The sequence below is a fragment of the Cnephaeus nilssonii genome, assembly GCF_951640355.1.
Source record: "Cnephaeus nilssonii genome assembly, chromosome: X".
Taxonomy (NCBI): Eukaryota; Metazoa; Chordata; class Mammalia; order Chiroptera; family Vespertilionidae; genus Cnephaeus; species Cnephaeus nilssonii.
In genome coordinates this window covers 123,343,710-123,363,257 of record NC_137071.1, presented here as the reverse complement: position 1 = coordinate 123,363,257, position 19,548 = coordinate 123,343,710, and the positions used below count along the sequence as shown (strand labels likewise).

General features: G+C 41.0%; 1 protein-coding gene across 3 annotated transcripts in view; it reads left to right on the top strand.

The window, feature by feature from the left end:
* Positions 1-19,548, top strand: part of KLF8 (KLF transcription factor 8) — a gene marked incomplete at its 3' end in the record, with an annotated part of 96,298 nt that overhangs the window by 13,262 nt on the left and 63,488 nt on the right. Inside the window, exon 1 of one of the 3 annotated variants that reach the window (XM_079765378.1) lies at positions 161-717. The exons of the other annotated variants lie outside the window; for them this stretch is intronic. Coding sequence (XP_079621504.1) covers positions 705-717 — 13 coding nt within the window. The 5' untranslated portion in view covers positions 161-704. Of the gene's footprint in view, positions 1-160; positions 718-19,548 lie in introns of those variants that run through there. 3 annotated transcript variants of the gene reach the window in all.

Sequence of the window (19,548 nt, the reverse complement as noted above, 5' to 3'; positions counted from 1 at the left end):
ACGGACCAGTGACATCTCCTTCCATGTTTGTCTCATCTTGCTGCTTCAGGAGGGTGGCAGGACTGGGTGGAGCCTAATGACATCCCACAGGTTCAAGAGATGAGAAGGTGTTGTTTGAGGTTTTAGGGCTAGTGTTGCACTCTTGACAGTTTCCGTGCGGTGGATGGAATGTCACAGCTCCCAGTGCTCTGCAATTGACCAGTTCAGCTGTCTCTGGTATTAAATGCAAGTCACAGAGCCCCTCCCTTCTTTAATGTGTTGGGTTTCATTGCATCCCAGTGCCAACTCCCATCAAGGGCATGTGTTAGTTCTAGGTTCCTAGGCAACATTTAAGTAAAGCACCTTCCTCCATCCCCTCTCTCCTCAATTGATTTTCCAACCCGCAAAGTGACCTTATTGTGAGCGGCCATCTCATTGAGTCCACTGGATTCAGATAAAAAAAAAGATAAAAAAGAAAGCCTCACTTAGAGGTATTTCCCCCTAAAGTCACTGGTCTATGGGCTCCTATAAACAAAGGAAACATAAATTCAACTGGCACTCTTCCTTACTTTCGTCAGTGGGAGTACAGTCTTGACGCAAAGCCAAGAACCACTTGTACATGTCACACCCACTGAAGTCTGCTATCCACACCCTTGCATGGAGGGTGGAGAAGCAACTATGTGTTGGTGCCATACCCAGCCTCCTGCAGTTGGTATGCATGGACTATGTTAGGAACAGGTATGCTTCCATTTTCACATTTGATTGTCCCTTTGTGTTCAGATTGGTTTGTTTTCCTCTGGGAGAATTTCTAGTTGTAGGATATGGGAACTAGGCAGTGCTGAGCTCTCATAAAATACCATGGCTGAAATATGGTTATTTTCTTCCCAGGACAATGAAAGGTCTGTGAACCCACTAACGACTCACAGGCAAGCAATAGAAATCCTTTCCAAGGACTTCTAGTGGCTTCCCCAAAGCGATTTAAATTGTTTGCTGTCATTCATTCTGCTTCCTGGGATTGCGGAGAATTTCTATCTATTTGGAGGCAAAGGGGTTTCATGGCGGATACTTGTAAAAAGGATACTTTGTGCTTTCTCTGAAGTAGAGAGTAGAAGTAGAAGTAATTTTGACCTTCAAGTTCCCTTCTCAGATGCCTGTATCTGGTGACCTAGGCTGTTCTTGCCTAGACTAGACCAGCATGCCCGTACATTTACTTTGGTATGAGTTCTTTCCTGGTTGTTGCTCAGCCTTCAAGGATGAGGAGCTGTGATAAACAAAGCTATCAACACAATGTGCATTGTGATAGGATGTTCTTTAATTAAATTCATTGAACAAATACTTAGTCGGAATCTACTCTGTGTCATCACTGCACAGACTGGGGAATGTTATCTAGTGAGGGTGTGTTGGTGGAGGGGAAAGCCAATAAACAATAAAGGTATTTGTCGGGTGGGGATAAGATGGGAGAAAGAATAGAAGGCATTTGGGATTGCGGAGATATATTTACTATAGTGCAGTTAAAGAACATTTCTCTTATACGGTGATATTTAAAAATATACCTGAATGAAGTGAGTGAGCCAGCCGTAATACCTGAGGAAATGGGGTATTAGACACAGGAAAGAGAATTCGCAAAGGCTTGATGTGTTCAGGGAATCGAATCTGGGACCCTTCAGTCAGCAGGCAAACGCTCTTATCTACTGAGTATCCCTGGAGTGGAGAGAAAGAGAGTGGTAGGACATGTGGTCAGAGGGACATAGAAGGCCTGATCATATAGGACCTTACTAAGATTTTGACTTTTATACCGAGTAAAAGCCATTTTTAAAATCTTTATTGTTGAAAATATTATAGATGTCCCCCTTTTATTTCCCCATTGACCCCCTCCCCCTCAGACCTTCACCACCCTATTGTCTGTGTCCATGGTTATGCATACAAGTTCTTTGGTTGATCACTTCCCACCCCACCCCACCCCCTGCCTTCCCTCTGAAAATTCTCAGTCTGTTCCATCCTTCTATGTCTCTGGATCTATTTTGTCCATCAGTTTATTTGTTCATTAGATTCCACATATGAGTGAGATCATGTGATGTGATACTTGTCTTTCTCTGACTGGTTTATTTTGCTTAGCATCTCCAGGTCCCTCCATGCTATCTCAAAGGGTAAGAGATCCTTATTTTTTTTTATACTGGTGTGTGTGTGTGTGTGTGTGTGTGTGTGTGTGTGTGTGTGTGGTTGTTGTTGTTGTTGTTGTTTTTATTTAAGAGAGGAAGGGGGAGAAAGAGAGAGAGAGAGAAAAACATCAATGGTGAGAGAATCATTGGTCAGCTGCCTCCTACACGCCCCACATTGGGGATCAAGCCCGCAACCAGGGCATGTGCCCTTGACCGGAATCGAACCTGGGATCCTTGAGTCCACAGGCCAACACTCTATCCACCGAGCCAAACTGGCTAGGGCAAGAGATCCTTCTTTTTACAGCATTCTATGGTAAATGTACCACAACTTTTTTATCCACTCATCTGCTGATGGGCACTTGGGCTGTTTCCAGATCTTAGCTATTGTAAATTGTGCTGCTATCAACATAGGGGTGCATATATTCTTTCTGATTGCTGTTTCAGGATTCTTAGGATATATTCCTAGAAGTGGGAGTAAAAGCCATTTTTTTTAAAGAAAATAAGTAATCAACAATTGTTTTACTTAAAATTCTACTCTAAAATATCAATATGGTTTATGTTTTTATGCTTTAGATAGAATGTTTCTTTTTTTAATCCTCACCCGAGAATATTCTTCCATCAATTTTTAGAGAGAGTGGAACAGAGAGGGAAAGACAGAAATATTGATGTGAGAGAAACACATCAATTGTTTGCCTCCTGCAACTGAGGTATGTGCCCTTGATCCTAATCGAACCCAGGACCCTTCAGTCTGCAGGCCGACGCTCTATCCACTGAGCCAAACTGGCTAGGGCTGGATAGAATGTTTCTTTAAAGATAAAACTTAGTAAGCTTGTTGCTGAATTCATGTCAACTGATACAATTTAATTTCATACTAACCATTGTTGTATAATACAATTACCTGGGAAAGGTTTCGTACACATTTGAAACTACTTAAATATAAAAAGCCTCTTCAATGCACTTTAATAAAAAATCACAATAAATTTATTAGCACTAGAAAAATATTTAAGCTTTTAAAGAAAACTTCACAAGAGTTTACTCTATCATGAAATTGTGAAAAGTATTCACTTGGAACTTAAAAAAAAACTTTCAGTCGTTTTGGCCTCGCAAGATTTCTTTTAAGCTATTCTCTGTCCTCCTCCCCAAGTCCTTCCCAGTGGGGAAGTGTGTTTCATTTTATTTAGTCCTCACAATAATGTTGTGAGGTAAGCACTATTGTCGTCTCCATTTTATAGCAAGGAAATTGAGACACAGAAAAGTAAAGTACTTTACCGAAGGTCACACAGTAAGTGGAAGAGGATCCATTGTCTCCTGTACCTTCTAAGTTGTTCCAACAGCTTTCTTCTCTCGTCTTCAATTTCTTTTTCTTCTTTGATTCTCTCACCCATCCAAACATTCCCACCTAATATCTAGTATATAATTAACATTTACTGAATACCTACTGTGTGCTCAGCCCTCTATACACTTTACATGTATCAATTCATATAACAAAACAATCCTATCCACTATATACTATTATTTCCCCCATTTTTCAGTAAGGGAAATTGGGACACAGAAAAATCAAGCTATTGCAAATAATGCTACAATGATCATAGGGGTGCATATATTCTTTTGTATTAGTGTTTCGGGTTTCTTCAGATAAATTCCCAGAAGTGGAATCACTGAGTCGTAAGGCAGTTCCATTTTTTATTTTTTTTTGAGGAAACTCCATACTGCTCTCCACAGTGACTGCAGTTGTGGAATTGTGCACCTGAAACTATGATTTTGTTAACCAGTGCCACCTCAATAAATTCAATAAAAGGGGGGGAAATTCCAGAAATAAACAATTCATAAGTTTAAAAAAAATCAAGCAACTTGCTCAAGAAGTATAGGTAGGATTTTGATGGTCAGAATGGAAGGGAAAGGACATTCTAAGCAGAAAGAATCATATAGCCAAAGACAGAATCAATACAATGTGGGCCTAGAGGGGAATGGACTAGGGCTAGGGAAGGGATGAGGTTAGATAACTCTACTTTTGGTGACAATATAGGTGGGGCAAAATTAGCTGCTGGAAAACCAGGAATGTCAATATTCTTCCTCTATAGTGTCTCAGGGAAACAGCCAGGTTTCAAAGAATGTTATTATCTAGCTCATGTTACCTGATGCTCAGATGGACCATATTATGTTCTTTGGAAAGTTGTTCCCTGAGTTGGGGGCACTTTTGCTGGTCAGTGATGGCATGGCAGTAGAGCAGAAAATATTCAGAGGCGTTTAGAGTGCTTTTTTTCTGCTGTAGTGGAATGCGATCTGTAGCTTTGGTTTATTTAAACCTGAATATACATTGACCATTTCCACATATATAAGGCAGATAGCTTTGAAAGGGAGAAGCAACATTCATTCATTCATCTTATTTGCTTTTTCAACATACATGCTCTGATAACCCTATATGTGGCCAGCTCTGTGCCACAGGCTGGGGATACAAAAATATAAGACCTCAACCTTGCCCTCAAACTCAGCTGGGAGACAAAGTTCTACCAAACAAGTAGTATTTGTTCACATACTGTATGCAGAGGACCATGTTAAGCCCTTTGCATGTTTCTCGTATAAATTCATCATAGGATTTTACTCATTTTGTTGATAAAGACACTGAAGATTACAGGAAGGCTGAATAAACTCAAGGAGGGAGGAATTTGGAAACTGACAAGTAAGCAAATCATTAACATGAGCAGGAAAGATGTAGGTGACATTGGGGGTCAAGGAGTCAGAGAGGACTTGCTAGAGGAGTGATGCTTGAGTCTTGAAAGATAAATATGAGTTTTCAAGGCAAGTAGCGAAAGTAAGGACATTATAGAAGGAACATCATGTGTAAATGAATGGAGGTTCCAGGGAGGTGGTGTATTTAGGAAATAGTGAGCATAACTATGTTCTGGGTCAGTGGCAGGAAAAAAAGACTGGAAAAGTAGACAGAATCAGGACACAACTATAAATAAAGGAGTCTCTGTTTTTTATAGGCACAGTATTAAGAGCACTTTCCCCAAAAGTCATTCTTTACTTTAAAAAACCTTAGGGATTACATAAACAGCTGCTTCATGTGCTAAATAAACTAGAGACATCTTTAGCACCGTGTCATTCTACAGAGACCAGAAAAATTTCTGGGGCCAGAAGGTAGACACAAACCTGAGTACTCATTGAACCCCAAGAGTCATTGCAATCAGGGAAAAAGGGTGAGATCTGTACTTTCTGGGAGGCCAGAGTAATAGTATGGCTGCTAGTCATACATTCAAACAATATTCATAACAACAACAAAAAAGAACAATAATAAGTGTGACAGGTACTACTCTAAGCACTGGATTTATTATTTCCATTTGATAAACGGAGAAACTATAGCTCTTCAAATCTATGACCATACCTGTAAGAAAATTGGGAAAATTCTGCTAATAATCAGCAGAACTTGAATTTGACCAGATAGTTGGGCTTTTGCAATCCACATTTTTAATCATTATATGTTTAGCTAGCTAGTCAGCAAGACCAAAAGGAAATAGATCAAGGTGGGCCCAAATATCAGTGTAATACAGTGCACAAATGGGTATACATGAAAAATACAGTAATAGATGAAAGATTTAGGAAGTAAGGAAATAGCAGGTGAGACAGGAAGTTTGCTGACTGAGGTCACAATTCAGGGGTCCACAAACCACATTGAGGCCACAGATATACTTTATATTGACAATGTTTTCTAAAATTTGGTTTCATTACCGGTGTATACAAGTGGAATTTTTCATGTAAAACGGGTAGGGAACATCTGTCCTGCAGGCTGTATAAGGCCCACGAAATCATTTGGTCTGGCCCTGCCAAGGCATTAGGGGTGAGTTAATTAAACATTTGACCAAATATAGCAGGCTCATTCTTAAGTGGATCATTTTGTATGGCCCGCGAATGATGTTATAAATATCCAAATGGCCTTTGGCAGGAAAAAGGGTCCCCACCCCTGATGTAAAATATAGGTTTGCAACTTTCTTGAAAAACTTGAAATATTTCGCATCACTGGGCCTATACTGCTGCATGGTGACAATCACCAGGAACTGAGCAGCAGCTGCCCCTTTAGACATGTTATTTATTCATTTCTATCCTCTAGTTGCAAAAGGCAAAACCAGCTGGAGCTAGTTTAAGCACAAGAGGAATGTGACTGACTCTTGGGAATGAACAGGGTTTTAGAAATTGGAAGTTGTTGGGAACTCAGGCTGTTTTTTTTTCTTCTTTTTTTCTGTGTCTCCTATCTGGTTCTCTCTGCATATCAGCTTATTTTTTTCTCTTTTAGTAGATGAGAGCATGGAGTGGGCAAGAGATAGCTTCGTTATCTCCTAAGTTCATATGTTACAGTTCAGTCTCATAGAAAGGTACTGGCTGGCTTAGTACCAATTACCAAGTTACAGGGAATGGGCACTGATCGAGTCAGTTGCCTACCCCTAGATAAGCGAACTCTGGCCCAGGAGGCTAGGGTTGTGTAATATAAACGAGGGGCACACATTTATAAATCACGTTGGAGTTACAAGGAGATCATTATGTGTGGAGCAGACACTTCCAAATGCATCCCCTGTACCACGTATTATTTTGGTTCTACTCATTTTGTGGTAGCTTCTGGTGTTCTCTTGGAGGTCTTTCAACCTACTGCAAGCCTGGCCTATCTGATCTGCTTGCCAGGTTGAGACCTGTTATTTTGGGAGTGTGTAGGGTTCAGTACACCCACATTGTTCCTATTACAAAGCAATTTGAGGCCAAAATGGCCAGAATCCCCTACCCTGCCTTTCTTTTAGCACTTTGAATCCCACAGGGCTTCCTTCCTCCAGTAGCTTAAAATCACCTTATTCATCATTATAATGACCTCTAGGCCACTGAATAAGGCCTGGTGAGTGCATTCTTAAAGAGTTAATAGCCCTGGATGAAAAGGGGGCAGGCAGGTCTAAAGGAGAGCAGCTAATGGTGATGTGCTCAGGACTGAAGAATTAGCAAAAGTTCCATTCATAAGTGTAATGCCTGGGCTTTAGAATTAGACAGGATGACAGGGATTTACTGTGTTTTTCTTCTTGGATTCCTTTGACGCAAAGGAGCTTTCCAAGTTTTGTGGTTCCCAGCTGAGACTTTGGACACTTCTTGTTTCAATGATTTTTTTTCTCAGTGACTTCAAAGTTGCCTTCCTAATAATCTTTACAAAAGTAGCAGTTGATATAGAAAGATTCCACTCTCAACCCAGAGCTTTGGGGTGCAGAGATTGCTAGTCCTAGAGGGTGTGGAGAGGGAAGCTCCCCGCCCCCCCCCGCCACTCCTGAAAGTACTGAAGTAAGCTGCCCAGTCTGAAACTATTCTCTCTCAAGATCATGAGATGGATTCCTTCCAAAGGAATTCAAGCTCTGCCCCAGTCCTGCAGCCTCCTCTGGCATTCGCTTTGCCTTTTATAAATAGAATAGAATTATCCTGACTTCCTCAAGCAGAGTTGCTTATTGCCAGGGTAATATTCTACACTCTTCAGTGCAAAGAGAGAAGAACTCAGAGCCAAAGCCAGGAAACTTCCTAGAAAGAGAAATTTCATTTAGGACATTTGAAATCTGAGCAGACATTGGTTTGCTGTCTCTTTCCTCTTTATTGAAGTTAACGTTGCAATAAAGTGAGTCTGGTTCTGTTACTTTGGATCCTCTCTCTCCTGCCTCTAGCTCCTTTAATTGGCAGGTTAAGACAGCATTTATTGCAAATGCCAATAAAAGTTAACATTTATTGAGCAATTACTATATGCGAGACACTGCTCTAAATACTTTACAATACCTCTCTGGTAATTGTTATGATGATTACATAACATATAAAAGTAATGAGCATATAATGTTCAGTCAGTAAATGGTGGTATATACATATTTGCTATCTTCTCTCTTCTCCCTTAAAAGGTACTTGGATTGGGTTCACTATAAGCTCATGCTTTCCAATCTCAGAGGGAAAATCCTGGCTGCTTTACCATCCTTTCATCCAACCTCACAGTAACTGATCCAAGATTTTTAAATATTTTCAACTGCCCATTCATACCTACCCCCAACTTTGGCCTCCTTAACTTGCTGATGAAATTATACAGATTCTCTCATGTTCCTTTCACTTAAGTCAGTACTGCTCAAACTTCAATGTATATAAATCAACTGCAATTCTGCTTACAATGCAGATTTTGAATCAGAAGGTCTGGGGTGGGACCTGAGGAGATTCTATATTTCTAACAAATTTCTGGGTTATACAGATACTGTTGGGTGGATAACATTTTGTGTAGCATGGCTCTAAAGAAGACCAAGGTTCACCAATATCTCTATCTCTCTCTCTTTTTTTTTTTTTAACAGATGAAGAGACTAAGACTCTAACTCAAAAAAGATAAATGCACCCTAATGTACCCTAATGTTCATTGTGGCATTATTTAATTCTTTACAATAGCCAAGACATGGAGACAATCTAAGTGTTCATTGATAGATAAATACATAAAGAATCTCTCTATATAAAAGACTAATATGCAGTGTCCCCTCAGGAGTTTAACCGAGAGACCAGGAGTTCCATCACCTGCTATGACGTGCGCCAGGGGGCAGCGCGGAGCTAAGGGAGGCCCCTGCTGGCAGGCAGCAGCTGAGGAAGGGAGGCCCTGGTCAGCAGCCAGAAGGCCCCGATCAGCCCTGATCGCTGGCCAGGCCTAGGGACCCTACCTGTGCATGAATTTCGTGCACTGGGCCTCTAGTCCTACCTAATAAAAGAGTAATATACAAATTGATCCTAACTCTGCTACACCCACCAGCCATGCCCACCAGCTACGCCCACCAGCCAATCAGAGCAAGTATGCAAATTAACCCAACCAAGATGGCTACAGCCACGGAGAAAGTAGGAGGGATGGTTGGGTTTCCAAGGCGATAGAAGAAGCCAAGCTTTCTGCCTTCCCTGGCCGGCCTAAGCCTCCACTCAAAGCTACAAAGTTTCAATTATAGAAGGTAAACAAATCCAAACAGAAATGGCTGCCAGCCATGGAGCGAGCAGGAGGCTTGACTCCACTCCAGGATACAAAGTTTCAATTGTAGAAGGTAAATAAATTCCAGATCCCCAGTGGGATTGGGTCTAAACGGGCAGTCGGACATCCCTCGAGGGGTCCCAGATTGGAGAGGGTGCAGGCTGGGCTGAGGGACACTCCCCCTGCCCCCGTGCACGAATTTCGTGCACCGGGCCTCTAGTATATATATAATTAGCCATAACAAGAAGGAAATATGTAAGTGGATCTTGAAGGCATTATGATAAGTGAAATAAGTCAGACAGAGAAGGAGAAATACCATATGATCTCACTTGTATGTGCAATCTAAAAATAACCCTCATAGATACAGAGAACAGATGAGTGGTTACCAAAGCAAGGTGTGGGGGATGGCCAAATGGGTGAAGGTAGTCAAAAGGTATAAACTTCCAGTTATCAAATAAATAAATCACGTGGATGTAATGCACTGCATGATAATTATAGTTAGTAATACTGTAATGCATACTTGAAAGTTGCTTCAGGTCTTATGTTTGGATCTTTGATCCATTTTGAGCCAATTTTTGTATATGGGGACAAGCAACAGTCTAGCTTCATTCTTTTGCATGTGGCTTTAAAATTCATTAATATGTGGGATAGAAAACTTAAAGCAACAAATTAACAAACAAAACCTCATAGACACAGACAACAATATGGTGGTTACCAGAGGGGAAGGTGGATAAGGGTGTAGTGAAGGGTAGAGAGGGTCAAGTGTATGGTGACAGAAGGAGATTTGACTTTGGGTGGTGAACACACAATAAAATATACAGAAGATGCATCATAGAATTGTACACTTGAAGCCTATATAATTTTATTAACCAACTAGTAGCCCAGTGCACGGATTTATGCACATTGAAAGGAAATTAATTAGAAGAAAGATTCGTGTGGTAATTACGTTACTGCAAAAAATTACATGTCAAAATAGTATATATAATATAGTATTATAAAATTCAAATACAAAATATTTTAATATCGCTATTTGCCCTTTCTCTATAATAGAGGTATCAGAGAGGAAAGAAAATAAGTAAAATGTATATGAAAATAATATATAAATTGATTAATAAATAAACAATAACATGATAAAAACAACATTGATAAAAACAATGACTGATAAATTGATTAAACTTATTCTAATATCTCCCTGTACACCAAATTAAGAGTAAAAACACTTTCAGAGTGCTTGACTAATTTCCCTTGTGATGAAGTATTTACAACTTTAACATCACATGCTTTTCGAACTTAAGAGAAAGCAACATATAACTGACCATGTCCGAAAACAGGTTCAGGTAAGAATATTCCTACTCTGTCTAGAGTTTGTCCTTGTGATTTATTGATAATGCGCAAGTCAACGTTTATTTTTAAATTGCCAGTGCGCATCATATGTACCAGCCACTCATCAGATGGATGGTTGGATGTACGTATGGTCAGTCACTTAGATATATATATATATATATATATATATATATATATATATATATATATGTTATCCCAATAAATTTAATTAAAAATGTTAAGTGATTTTTCTCAGGGTCATACAGACTGACAGCTGTCAGAAGGATGAGGGGTTAGGGGGCTGGGTGAAGTAGGTGGGATTAAGCAAAAACACCTCATAGATATAGACAACAGTATGGTGATTACTAGAGGGAAAGGAGGGTTGGGGGAAGGTGGAAGAGGGTAAAGGGGGATAAATGGTGATGGAAGGAGACTTGATTTGGGGTGGTGAACACACAGTACAATATACAGGTGATGTATTCTAGAGTTGTACATCTGAAACCTATATAATTTCATTAACCAATGTCACCCCAATAAATTCAATACATTTTTAAAAGAAAAAAAGCATGATTTAAAATAATTAGTTTCTCTATCCAGCTAATGCAGCTTACACACCTACTCCACTGGACTCTAATTTTGTAATTGTCATATTTTGGCTTTCCAAGAATAGTCACTATATCCTTCTGCGGTGTTCCAGGGAAACCCTGTCTGCCAAAGGCTGGCCATCTGCATGAGGACCTCCTGAGCTGAGAATTTGGCTAGATGAACATGTGGCACACATGATGGAGAATTCTATGGGTCACTAAGAAGAGCTGGTTGTCATGAGTCATTTCTGACAGAGAGGAGATTTCCGAGTGGATGATTGCAATAGTGCAGTTAGAGGGTCAGTTAGAGCATCAAGGAAAGTAACATAATGTAGCGATTAAGAGCAAAGGCACTGGCCTTAAGGGTCCCAGGTTCAATTCAAATCAAGGGCACATGCCTGGGTTGCAGGCTCGAGTCCCAGTAGGGGGTGTGTAGGAGGCAGCCGATCAATGATTCTCCGTCATCATTGATGTTTCTCTCTCCCTCTCCCTTCCTCTCTGAAATCAATAAAAAAATATTTTCTTTAAAAAAGAGCAAGGGCACTGGAGTAAGTAGACAAACCTGGGTTCAGGTCCTACTTCTACTTTCTGTATAGGACCTTAAGCAAGTTGGTTAGCCTTTCAGAATTCAGGATGATGATATTGTACCTAACTCATGGGGATGTGAGGATTAAGTGTGCCAGTACATAAAATTTCTTAGCACAGTCACACTAAATGATAGTTATTTTTGATCCTCTAGCAGTATCCCCAATTCCAGGTAGCTAAGCCCTCTGGAAAAATTTTACAAATTCTGTAAGGCCTGTCTCCAAGCCTTTCCTGATCCCCTTCGCTTGTGACATTTATCCTATTTTTTGCCTGACAATTATAAATATACTTGCCTCATCCCTCCTTGCTAGACTGAAAGTATCTCAAGGGTGTGATGATATCTAAGTCCTTCCACAAAGACTAACAGAGTGCCCTGCTATGATATGGTAGGCACTCAATATACACTGAGTGGCCAGATTATTATGATCTCTGAACGCATAATAATCTGGCCACTCAGTGTGTGTGTGTGTGTGTGTGTGTGTGTGTGTATATATATATATATATATGAGGCCCGGTGCATGAATTCGTGCATGGGTGGGGTCCGGCCAGCCTGGCCAGGGGGAGGGGAATTGGGTGGTTGGCCAGCCTGCCTGCTGGTCGAACTCCTGGTTGAGGGGACAATTTGCATATTAGCCTTTTATTATATAGGATATACACTGACTGGCCAGATTATTATGTGTTCAGAGATCATAATAATCTGGCCACTCAGTGTATGTTGACCTGAGTTAGATTGAACTGATTTATATTTAATATGTACTAGTACTTACAAACAAGTACCAGCATTTTTTGTCATGTTGTAACTCTGCTATTGGCCTTGACATCCCTTCTTTCCAGAGATCCAACATATGTTTCACATTGATTGTTCAAGATTATTTGGCACAGATGTGAGTTGGGAGTTCATAGTTTCCAAGGAAGGATCTTTTCTGTAACACTCACAGCAGGTGATAGAGACCAAAATGGCAACAGACACTGTCAGGTTAATTCAATAAGTATTTATTGAGGGTGTTATATGTAAGATTGTGCTAAATCTATGGGGGTATGCAAAGCTCCAGGGGAGAGAAGGAATGGGGGGGTCTATGTATTTCAGGGGGGTGTGAAGATATATAAATTCTGACTATTCTATAGTCTGAATGTTTGTGACCTCCCCAAATCCATATGTTAAAATCCTAACCCTGAAAGGTAATAGCATTAGTAGGTGGAGCCTTTGGGAGGTACTTGTGTCATTTAGGTGAAACCTTCAAGAATGGGATTAGAGACCCTGACACATAGTGAGTGCTCAATAAAAAGCTGTTGAATGAACAAAAATGGGATTAGTGCTTCACAAAAAGAGGCTCTAAAGAGATCCTTAGCTCTGCCACCATGTGAGGACAAGTACCAACCATGAACCTAGAAGAGGGCCCTCACCTGACTATGCAGACACCTTGATCTTGGACATCTCTGTCTCTCAAACTGTGAGAAATAAAATTCTGCTGTTTATAAGCCACCAAGTTCTGTGATATTTTGTTATAGCGACTGAGGCTTCAAAAAGTTCCAGGTCCGGGTAGCTAATGAGTGGTGTGTGCGATGATTCTTTGGAGGGGTGAAGACTGCCTAAGGACCTTGATAGATTTGTTTTAAAAAATTTAGAACAGTGGTTCTCAATCTTGGCTGTATTTTGGAAACACCTGGCACGGGGATTTTAAAAATAGTGATGTTTGGGTCCCAACTGGCAGATATTCTGATGCCATTGGTCTGGAGTGCCTTTTGGGCACTGATAGTGTTTTAAGTCTCCCCCAAGTGATTCAAATGTGCAACCAAGGTGGAAAATCATGGCTTCAGGGTCATGTTTCTGAAGGAGCCCAAAGTGGTTTGGTTCAGGTCAGTACTTCTGGCTTGAGTAAGATAAAAATTAGTCTATTTATTTCAAGGACATTCCACAGTATGATTTGGTCATCTATTTCTTGGAGGGAAAAATACTCTTTCATAACAGAATCATCATCATGACTTTAAGGGATTCATTCAATCACTTGTATGTTTATGCAGGAAACATTGAAAAAGACTGTATTAATTTTCTATTACTGCTTTAACAAATTACCACAAATTTGGCTTAAAACAAAACATATTTATTATGTATAGTTCTGGAGGTCAGAAGGTCTAAAATCAGGGTGTTGGCGGGACAGCATTGTTTCTGGAATGTCTAGTGGATAATCTATTTAACTGCCTTTTTTCAGCTTCTAGAGGCTAATCATATTCCTTGGCTCATAGCCCTATTTTTCTGACCTCTCCTTCTGTTGTCACATCTTCTCTCTCTCTCCAATAAGGACTCTTGATTACATAAGAAGCATCTGGATAATCCAGGATAATCTCCCCATCTCAAGATCCTTAATTTAGTCCCATTTGCAAAGTTTCCTTGGCCATATAAAGTAACATATTCATAGGTTCCAGGGATTAGGGTGTGGGCTTCTTTGGAAGATCCTCATTGAGCCAACTACAGGGACTAATGATTACAATGGCACTATGACTGAATATTTACTTATGTCCTCTAAGCCACAGGACAAACACTCAATGCTTTTTCTTTTTTCTTTTTCTTTCTTTCTTTCTCTCTCTTTCTTTCTTTCTTTCTTCTTTCTTTCTTTCTTTCTTTCTTTCTTTCTTTCTTTCTTTCTTTCTTTCTTTCTTTCTTTCTTTCTTACTGTGGGCTCAGTCCTATGCTCAATGCATTAATGACTTTATTTCAGTTAATGTTAGGAGACGACTGCGACTATTATCCTCATATTTCAGATAAGAAAACTGAGACTAATAGAGATTAAGGGACTTGCTCAAATCATATAACAACTAAGCTAGATTGCAAACCCAATGGTTCAGTAACCTAACCATTGCGCAACACAATTTCTTCTAGTACCCCTGACTTTAAGGGCCTAGGCATTTATTCAATAGATATGATAGTTGTTTAAGTGCCTACCAGGTACCAGACACCTTGTTGCAGTAGTGAGCAAGACATCATCCCTAATTGACATTGTGGAAGGTTCACCCCACTCGGAGATTAGGAAAACGGAAATACATAGAAATGGCTAAGAACAAGGAAGAAAATAAGGGGCTACCAGTATCAACAGCACAGTGGGAGTGACCACGGTTCCTAATGACCTGCTCTGCAGATGACCCCAGCAGCTTTCTAAACTAACAAAACCAATGGCCAAGTATGGCTACTAAGGATGCCCTGCGTGTTTCACTGGATTTTTGCCCCACAAGAATTTGTACTTGTAGACACCAGCCAGCGGAGTCCCTTCTGGAACCCTCTTCCACCTGCTCAAACTGGAACCCACACTGGCAGACAGCCCAGGCCTCTGCTGCTGTGTAAGTATAAAACTACAGCCTGGATCCCTGCTGCTGTCCCCCACTGACATACACACATTTAGGGCTAGCCCTTCTAGCTGTGCACCTACATGCCCCTGGCCTGCCTCCCAACACTGGCCTCTACTGCCATGTGCCCATGGTGAGACCCAATAGTCACATTAGACTGAGCTAACAGCCAGTGCCCCCAAAGCTGCATTTTCACCCACAGTTGGCCCCAGTACTTGCTGCCTGTCATGGACCCACCACTATGTGTGTGTCTGAAACTGGATCCAGCTACTCCACAGGCACTTGCAGCTGGCACCCACAGCTGAGTGTGCATGCACCAGCTCTGGTCATCACTGCTTCCTACTGTGCTCCTTAGCCACTAGATGTGGAGGTGCCAGTGGTCTGGATAGAAGATCAAACCAGTTCCAACATTACCTTAAGTCAAAGCCTAATCCAAGCAAATGAACAAGTAATAGAATGAATCCCTTAGAGTCATGATAATGATTCTGTTATGAAAGAATATTTTTCCCTCCAAGAAATAGATGACCAAATTATACTGTGGAATGTCCTTGAAATAGACTAATTTTATCTTACTAAGCCAGGAGTACTGACCTGAACTACACTACTTTGGGATCCCACAGAAACATGCCTCTGAATCACTTGTGATGGTAAGAAGAAGCATTAAAATTTTATATAAATGCTCAACCAGTGTGGCTCAATGGTTGAGCATCCACCTATGAACTAGGAGGTCACAGTTAGATTGCCGGTCAGGGCACATACCTCAGTTGTAGGCTTGGTCCCCTGTAGGGGGCATGCAGGAGGCGGCTGATCAATGATTCTCTTTCATCATTGATGTTTCTATCTCTCTCTCCCTCTCCGTTCCTCTCTGAAATCAATAAAAAAACAACAACAAAATTTTATACAAACAAATCAAAGGCAGTATGATGTAAAGGAAAACTCAATTTGGCTTCAGGAGCCTTGGCTTCTAGTTTTATTTTTTTACCCACTAGGCTGGTTTATTCTATGTGCGGTCTTTTCTCTGCACTTCACTTTTTCCCATCTATATATATACAAGGCTAATATGCAAAGTGTCCCCTTGGGTATTCGACCGGGAGACCAGGAGTTCAGTTGCTCGCTATGATGTGTGCTGATCACCAGGGGGTGGTGTGGAAAGAAGGAAGGCCCCAGCCAGCAGCCAGAGGCCCCGATCAGCCCTGATCGCCAGCCAGGCGTAGAGACCCTACCTGTGCATGAATTTCATGCACTGGGCCTCTAGTCTGTAAAATAGATTGCACAAACTCAGTTTCCAGGGAAACTTTTAAAAGTTGGAATAGTTATGGATTTCTTTGAATGTATACTAATATGTATGACAGAGTATTCTGGTTTTCCATTTGTGGTAATATATTTTCATTTGAAAATTATTTCATTTTTTATGAGTCAGTTAAAAAACCCTGGTAAGTAAAGAATCAAAGTCATATATGTAAACAGTAGATAGTTTCTGAGAGGTTTTTATTATTTTTTTCTTGATGGCTTAGGTGAATTTTTTTTTCTGAGCCTCAGAGTCTTGATTTTTCTCATCTAAAGATAGAAACAAAACAAATACCTAAAGAGGCATCTTCGGAGAATTTTTGTGAATTGAAATAGGTTTGGAAGCCAACAGGAAGTCTACTGACAGACTAATCAAAGGAATCTTTATTCCTTATGTATTTTAAAGTGATGCTATAATAATGAATGACAGAGGTGGACTTTAACATTTACGGGAGCTTGGAGTGGCTTTAACTATTACAGGCCTTGAGGGCAGGCCTTATGATCTAAAATATATTTCAGTTCACCAGATGTAGCTTTAGTTGACTGAAATGGTACCTGGGTAAGCAGAGTCCAAAGCTACCATTTCCATAATTACATCACTTACTGAGTACTTACCTTGTGTCAGGCAGGGTTCATATTGGATATTTGTGACAACTCTATAAGGTAAATACTATTAATGTAACTTTTTTAAAAATAAAAATTATTTATTTTTTGTCATTTAAAGTATTACATATGTCTCCTTTTCCCCCAATTGACGCCCCCGCCCACCCCCCCACCCCGGCCACTCAATATAACTTTTTTTTTTATAAATCTTTATTGTTCAGATTATTACAGTTGTTTCTCCTCCCACCCCCCATAGCTCCCCTCCACCTGGTTCCCACCCCACCGTCTGCCTTTACCTCCCCCCACTGTCCTCATCCATAGGTGTATGATTTTTGTCCAGTCTCTTCCCGTACCCCCCACACAGACACCCCTTTCCCCTTGAGAATTATCAATCCACTCCCATTCTATGCCCCTGATTCTATTATATTCACCAGTTTATTCTGTTCCTCAGATTTTTAATTCACTTGAGTTTTAGATTCACTTGTTGATAGATATGTATTTGTTGTTCACAATTTTTATCTTTACTTTTTCTTCTTTTTCCTCTTTTTAAAGAATACCTTTCAGCACTTCATATAATACTGGTTTGGTGGTGATGAACTCCTTTAGCTTTTTCTTATCTGTGAAGCTCTTTATCTGCCCTTCAATTCTGAATGCTAGCTTTGCTGGGTAGAGTAATCTTGGTTGTAGGTTCTTGCTATTCATCACTTTGAATATTTCTTGCCACTCCTGTCTGGCCTGCATAGTTTCTGTTGAGAAATCAGCTGACAGTCACATGGGTACTCCCTTGTAGATAACTAACTGTTTTTCTCTTGCTGCTTGTAAGATTCTCTCTTTGTCTTTTGCCTTGGCATTTTAATTATGATGTGTCTTGGGGTGGTCCTCTTTGGATTCCTTTTGTTTGGGGTTCTGTGCACTTCCTGGACTTGTAAGTCCATTTCTTTCACCAGGTGGGGGAAGTTTTTGGTCATTATTTCTTCAAATAGGTTTTCAGTGTCTTGCTCTCTCTCTTCTTCTGGCACCCCAATAATTCTGATGTTGGTACGCTTGAAGTTGTCCCAGAGGCTTCTTACACTATCTTCAACTCTTTGGATTCTCTTCTCTTCTTGCTTCTCTGGAGGGGTGTCCTTTGCCTCTTTGTATTCTAAATCTTTGACTTGATTCTTGTGTTCCTCTAGTCTGCTGTTGGGTCTCTGTATAATATTTTCATTTCAGTCAGTGTATGTTTAATTTCTAGTTGGTCCTTTTTCATATCCTCAAGGGTCTCATTAAATTTATTGGCCTTTTCTAGGAAATTCTTGAAAAACCTTATAACCGTGGTTTTGAACTCTATGTCCAGTCGTTTGTTCTCCTCCATTTCTTTTGTTTGTGATCTGTTTCCTTGTGTCCCCATTTTTGCTGCTTCCCTGAGTTGGTAGGGTAGCTTTGTGTGCTCAGTGTCCTATATGGTTCAATGGGTCAGCCTCCCAGTTACCTGAGGTGAACACTCTTGGTGCACCGCTTTGTGGACTATGTGTACAGCCTTGTTGTAGTTAAGTCTTGATTGTTGTTGGTGTCACTGGGGGGAATTGATCTCCAGGCCAATTGGCTGTGAGGACCCGCTGTGTCTATAACAGAAGAATTGCTGTGCTGGAGACACGTTTATAGGGCAGGACTTGTTCCAGTAGGGCTTTGGTGCTCACTTCCCTCTTGAATGTGTCCCTTATGAGAGTAGTTGAAATCTGGTGTCGTCTCACACAGACCACTAGATACACTAGTGCCTGGATCTCCAATGGGGTGCATGTCAGCTACTGTCTGAGGCCACCCAGCAGGATCTTCAGCAAGAACTACAGTTTTCTCCTCTTTGCTTGGGATGTGGTGGTTTTGGAGCAGTCTGACTGGAGCTGCAGTTTATTTGGTTAAGCTTCCACAGGGAAGGCCATTTATATGCAAAAGCCGTTGTGTGGAGCCTGGGCGGGTTTGTAGAATGTGCGGGGTTGGGTCTCAGGGAGGGGCAGGGTCTCAGGGCGGGGCAGGGTCTCAGGGCGTCACTAGGCTAGGGCGTGGCAAACAGTGATGGCTACCAGCCAGCCTTCTCTGCCTTTATGCATTTCTAAGTCCCCTCGTCCCGCGCTCCAGCACAGTAAACAATGATTGCTGGGTGCACCTCTGCAAAAAAGTCACCCTTACTTTCCGACCCGATGGCCAACAGTCCAGCTTCTCCCTGTAGGCATCTGGGTCCCCCGCGTGTGCCCAGAAACTGGATTTCAGAGTGATCGGAAGCTTGTCTGCCTTCGGGTTGAAAAAAAGCCGCGCGCCCAGTTGCCTGCCACCAACCTGATTCGCGTGCCTCCGTACCTCAGCTTTTCAGCGTTTGTGCTCCTTTGTCTTTCTTTCTAGTTGTAAAACTTTCACTCAGCCAGCTTTCCTGTGGTTCTGGGTGGTAGACGTTTTGTCTTTTAGTTGTAGTTTTGAAATTGTTGTGTGAGGCGGCAGTTTAGTTGTTTACCTTTGCTGCCATCTTGGTTTCTCCTCAATATAACTTTTTTTCAGATGTGAAAACAGAGGCACAGGCCAGTTAAGTACCATACCCAAGGTTACACGGTTAATAAGTAGAAGAGTTTGGATTCAAGCATCCATCCTTTCCCGTCTCTTCTGAGAAGCTGTTCCGTTAACTAATCCCCCACAAAAGTTACCAAATAGACTTCATTAAACCTGAACC